Here is a 6,123-nt window from a genome sequence, read left to right on the forward strand (position 1 = left end):
TTCCCAGTACAATATTTGAATTTGTCCTTTTTAGCTGATGGCACTTTCTAGTTAACCCAGTTTTCTTACCACATGATAATAATACCATAATCCCATACTAATGCCTGTAAATAAATACTTATAAGCCTTTATTTTCTTGTCTCTTTGCAGACTCCCCTTAATGAAACCATTTCTAGTTACGACTTGAAAATCCTCACCATCATCACTCAAGCTGGCTGTGGCTTGTCCATGTTCTTCCTCACCATTGTCTTATTCATGTACTTCCTTCTGAGGTAGCAGTAGCACAACTTTATTTACGTGACACCCTGCGTAGATGCATGCATGCAAGTGGACATATTAAAAAAACAATATATGAAAATATAAAGTTGCATATAAGAAAGGAGACATCTAAAAAAGAAATTAGATTATACCACACAAGGCATCCACCCAGCACTCATACACATCACACATAGCAAAGGTTAATGATGCTGTATGGTAGCTATGTGTGGTGTAAATGTAATGTAAGTGGGTGTGGGTGTACATCAACCACATTCAAATAAAACAACATATCATCTACCAACTTCTTCACCATGCATGACCACAGGAATGTTGCAAGTTCCCTGATGAAAGTAAGCATTGGAAGTTAAGATTTTCTGACACGATATTTGATGGTTTTGAATAGACTTTGAATAGAGTTTGCATTAGATACATGCATTTTTACATTTAACCTCATGCCATGCATCACTTCTATGATGTTAAAATTAGTAACTACCGCACTGTCTCTTGTGTCTCTTGTGAAGGGATGAATTATACGTGAAATCTTTTAAGTAAAGGTGAATGAAGATGATCTGCTGATTAACTAAGATCATAACAATTAAAATAATGTTCAATATGTGAAGAGTAAAAAAAACAACAACTCAAATTGTAACTGCCAACATGTGTTGAATATTCCGTGTGTGTGCTATAAAAAATAAATGATTAAAAAATATGGCCTTAATATGTAACTCTATGTCACTGACACTGAGCTGTGCTATCAGCATTTTTATTATAGATTGATTTTAATTCAGTTTTGCCTAAAAGTCAGTTTGGTACAGTGATGGTAATGATTTTTCTCTATTATTTTACTTAAAATTTTTGGTGTAATATTATTAGTGATGTTCATTCATTCATTCATTCATTCATTGGCCATACTGCTTATCCTAAGGTCATAGGTGCACTGGAGCCAATCACAGCTGAGATTATTAGTGATGTGATACTATTATTATATTTTGGCTTGTTCAAGTGAAAAATCTGATTTCTGGGTTGCAACTGTTTTGATTTACAATGTGTCCATACTTTTTTCAGTTAAATTATTTATTCAGTCTATAAAATGTCAGAAAATGACTCTCACCACTTTCCAGAGCCCAAGATGACTTCACATATAAGTGTCTGACCAGCAGTCCAGGCAGCAAATCCTCTTATTTAACAAGCTCAGACAAGTGATTGGGCGATAAATGACTCAAACGATTAATCACTTATTAAAATTGTGAAGATAACGTCATCATTTGTTCATTAAAGACAGTATTTGTCCATCACCAATCAAAAACTTTGCAGTTTAAAGAACATTCTGGCATACATGACCTCTGTTAATTCATCTCTCCTCACAGGAAGACCAAGGCCAGTAAGGCCACCAGGATCTTCATCCACCTCGTGGTGGCCATGTTCCTACTTAACTTGACTTTCCTGGTCAACAACCATGTGGCAAAATTGAAGAACTCCATTGGTTGCAAGATCATGGCGGCTGCCATGCACTACTTCATGTTGGCCACTTTCACTTGGTTTGCTGTGCAGGCCTTCCACATCTGCCTGCAGCTGTACAAAGGGGGCAACATTTTTATCCATCGCTATGTACTCAAAGTCTCCATCGTCGGCTGGGGTAAGTTCACATTTTTGCTTTCTCTTTTTTTAAGTTTAAGGAATGAATAAAAAAGCCTGTAACTCTTTCCAACATAATGCATTGCTGTTTATTTCTTTTTTTCTATTTGCAGTACTTCCGAGTGTAGTTGTGATTGTCTTGTTCAGTGCAGGAAAATACGGTGAACAATCCATCTACACAGATGATCCTGACTATATTGAGGCCATGTGTGTTATGACTGCATTTACACAAACACTTCAGCACTCTGTGGATTACATATTTAATATAAAGAATGATACAACAGAACCATGTTTCATTTCTGTGTATCTTTCTGTTCTAAGGTGCTGGATAACAGACAACGACATCCACTACATTGTCAACATAGGCTACTACGCTTTGGTCTTCCTATTCACCTTCTCTACCTTCGTCATCATACTGACCTGGCTCTTTTGCCTCAGGAGGATGAAAGCAGGCAATACAGAAGCGAGCAAGGATGGCACAAGTATCGTAATCATAATGGGACTGTGTTGCATTCTAGGCATCACATGGGGTTTTGCCTTCTTTGCCTATGGTGTCCTCCGGATCCCTTCCTACTACATCTTCACGGCCCTGAATTCTTTCCAAGGTACCTGCATGGATGTAATCCTGTAGTTCTAGAGTAATCTTTCAATGGATGTCTTTATCATGTTTTAAATGTTTTAATTTAATCTCAGGTTTGGCAGAAGTAAAGTAATATTTTGCACTGAATGATGATCTTTAAGAATTTCCCAATGAAGTGAATTTTAAACAGACGAGCTGAAGCTACATATTCAATGGAAAGAACAGGATGGATGACTATGAACGTAAAACCTAGATGTAATAAGTGTAAAATAGGGATGAGTTTTATGTTTTCTAGCTATTCCTTTAAAAATTGTCACTCAACACACTTAAATGTGCAGTACATTTCAGAGTCTGAACGTGTCCTAAATATGGGCGACCATCTTTCTCTGTCAGGTTTCTTCCTGTTCATCTACTACAACAAAACCGGCCACTTGGTAGACATAAAAGGGGGCGTGGGCAAAGACTCAACCAGCAGCACCACCACTCTTAAAACCGCTATAAACACCAGCTTGAACCCCTACGAGGAGCGAGACAAACAATAAAGTCTTGGATGGGGACCGAGGAAAGCTTGAACTACAGACTACAAGCAAGTACAAGGAATTCAGTATAAAGTGTACTGATGTATATAATATTGCAATACATTTTAGATCATTGCTTTATTTCCATGTTCTTTGAGTTTATCTGATCATAAAAGTGTTTCATGCAGTTAAGTTCATGACTTTGAAGCTTTTTTTAACGCAACAATTAAATGTAATAAAAAAATAATGCTGATTTTTCAATGAAAAATTGATTTTTAAATAACACTTACAGAATCCCCTGAGCTTCAGCTTATATATCTCTTTAGTCACATATATAAAAAAAGTTACCTCAACAAGGCAAAATATAAATGAAAAAATATATATAAATATAAATAAATGAGAACTCAAAATACTGTGCATCCAGTCGCAGTCATGTAAACTTGAGCTTATTTTAACTAGAAATATGAATAGAGATGAGGAATACAATAAGGAAATACGAACCATTTATTAAGTTTCAATCATACAACACACATAAATGTACACAAACTGATTATAAATTGAGAGATTATTGTACACTTTCAAAGTAACAGAGTCTCTGCTTCATTGAGAGCTTTTTCCATTTCAGCAGCCTCCAGGGAGAAGTTCTCTCTTTCCTGCAGCATTAGTTCTCGTGCTTTACTGAGGTCTGTCATTGTTGCCTGGATTTCCTAAAAGCGTGCAAAAAGAAAAGGAGAATTTTAAATACACTTAGTCCAACCACAACAAACAGCTTAATGAAGCTGGTCAATGAACATAACGGCATAGTTTAAGAAAATAGGAGCAGCTTCAGAAGTTTCAACCGGATTGACTCACCTCTAGCCGAGAGCGCTGCTGTGATGCGATGTCACCGAAGGCCTTTAATTCATTCAGCAGGTCTGCAGAGATATTCTGAAATAGAGATACAGATGTGTTTTCCCTGGTGGCATTATCTGTAATAGCCAAAACCCTATGATCCTATGAATGGTATACAAGTGTAAATCTGAATTATTTTTTTCTTCAACAGTTTTTGTTCTATTTTCTTTGATTGTGTAAATATGTGACTTAGGACAAATAAGTGCATGTTTCTGATTTGATTTATTTACAGTTTTGTGTGTGAGTTTGATGCAAATGTACTTTGATTTGTTTGATGAAGCACATATAAGACATTACTCTATCATCATTGGTGGGTAAAATTAAATAAAATATGTACCATTACTTCCTTTCTCTGATCTTCATTTTGTTGTGCAACTTCTCCAACTCTTTCCCCTGAAACTAAAGATCAAAGAGAACTTGTTAATTTTTTAACATAACAACAAGAATTAAGCACAAATTGTATATAACAATATTTTGAAATTAGGGATGCATATTCACCTGGGTCTATTTTTTCAGCGACTAGGAGAACAAGACAGTCCTTCAGGTTTTTCTGTACCTCTGCATTTTCCTTTTCTAGGTCACTGAACTGCACTTCCAATTCAGCTACTCTTTGCTGCAAGACAATGATGTTTGTGTTAGAGTGAGCCTATTGACATGCATTCTACCAGTTATTTACTCTAAAATAACACTTGAGTACAATCCTACGAGTATTTATCAATTTTGCTTTCTGCACCTGTGTGTGTGTGAGGTTTTTCTGCAGCTCCTCCTTGGCAGCTAACAAATTCTGATTTTGCTCCATGAGCTCTGCCTGCTGTTCCTGCCTTGTTGAGACCCTGTGGAGAGGTTCAACATTAACTTGTGAAAACAGGGCTGAAGCCTGCAGAATGTTCAGGAAATTTAATATTATGTATGACTTACCCTTTGTAAACTTTAGAAGCAACATTTTTTCTGGATAAAAAGATAAAAATGGAGACATTCAGTAGTTCAGAGTTGAATATACAGAGTTTGGCAATTGAGGGTTTTATGATGCTTTACACCAAAGGGTGCCAACGATATGGAAGGAAATGATGTGACACCAGCCCATCCAGGTTTCTCTGGATGGAGCACCCACTAAGTTTACAATGTGGACATTTACACAATTAAACATTTCTTACCTGGGCACGTTTTCTTTTTGAGGTTTAAGGATACCATCTGATCTTTGGACAGCATTTACTGTTGTTGCTGTTCTCTTTGTTTCTGCAGGTAACTGTTTACCTGGAAAAGACAGACGATTGTCACAGCCTTGTACAACTTTCTAAAATAATGAATAGATGTTCATTCGATGACCTCCAAAGTATAAAAATAGAAAACCCTGCTTGCCTTTGGGAATTTTTGAAGACATTTTTCTATCCGTACTGTCAGCAATGTCTACAGCACCTGTGGTTTGAGAAATTAGTTTAGTTGAGTGAGTTGATTTGAGTCCAGTGGTCACCAACCCTGTTCCTGGAGAGCTACTACCCTGTCCTGCAAACACCTGTTTTTAATTATTAGCTCATTATCAAGCCACTGAAGCTTGTCAAAGCGCTTAATAGCGAGTTAATAAGTAGAAACATATTAGGCATACAAGGCAGTGGCTAACATGTTGTAAATATAATGTAAGTCGTGGCTTAACTTAAATGGGTTTGTTATTTGCTGTTACACAGGACATAAAAACTGACACATTTAGCATGGTGTTTGCTGCGATTTTTTCGGTTTAGGACTTCAAATAAATAAACCAATTCGCGTGTATTAGGATTAGTCTACGAACATGTTAATGTTCAGCATAGTTGAATTATAACTAGTGACATGTGTGCCATGGTTCAATAATATAGTAACAACAGTTATTCCTACCTTTGTTGATACGTAAAATATATTAGCTTTATTTTAACAGTCAAACCGGAGCAACACAAACTTTTAAAAACGTCCCGCCCTCTGTCGTCACCTCCGGTTTGGTTACGTAATTTCCTGTATAAATAGAAGCGTTTTTTTATATTTCTGGCTGTCAAAACGGTCTATAGTCTTTAATCAATTGGAGTTCCGCGTTTTAAATATTTTATGAGAAACAGTTTTCCGACATAATTTTAATGTTACCGAAATAAGTAACTTTAGAGGAATCAATGAGCGAGACGAGCCACAGGAAGACAGCACTGCGCAGGCGCGGAGGCGGCTAAATTCAAAACTGAAGACGTTAGCGTCCAGGCTCTTTGACGTCAGCTCCAGTTC

At 36.7% G+C, this 6,123-nt stretch overlaps 1 protein-coding gene across 1 annotated transcript; it reads right to left on the reverse strand.

Annotated features, from left to right (window-relative positions):
• Positions 1–3,522: 3,522 nt before the first annotated feature.
• On the reverse strand, positions 3,523–5,841 carry knstrn (kinetochore localized astrin (SPAG5) binding protein). Its single transcript, XM_053337219.1, has 9 exons — positions 5,752–5,841; positions 5,242–5,298; positions 5,037–5,136; positions 4,801–4,830; positions 4,616–4,715; positions 4,381–4,495; positions 4,220–4,281; positions 3,844–3,918; positions 3,523–3,698 (listed from the first exon to the last, which is right to left on the reverse strand). Exons 2-9 carry the CDS (start codon positions 5,261–5,263, stop codon positions 3,570–3,572), a joined length of 633 nt encoding a protein of 210 aa, XP_053193194.1. The 5' UTR covers positions 5,264–5,298; positions 5,752–5,841; the 3' UTR covers positions 3,523–3,569.
• Positions 5,842–6,123: the final 282 nt, after the last annotated feature.

Source organism: Scomber japonicus, chromosome 17, assembly GCF_027409825.1.
Source record: "Scomber japonicus isolate fScoJap1 chromosome 17, fScoJap1.pri, whole genome shotgun sequence".
In the NCBI taxonomy this organism is placed as follows: domain Eukaryota; kingdom Metazoa; phylum Chordata; class Actinopteri; order Scombriformes; family Scombridae; genus Scomber; species Scomber japonicus.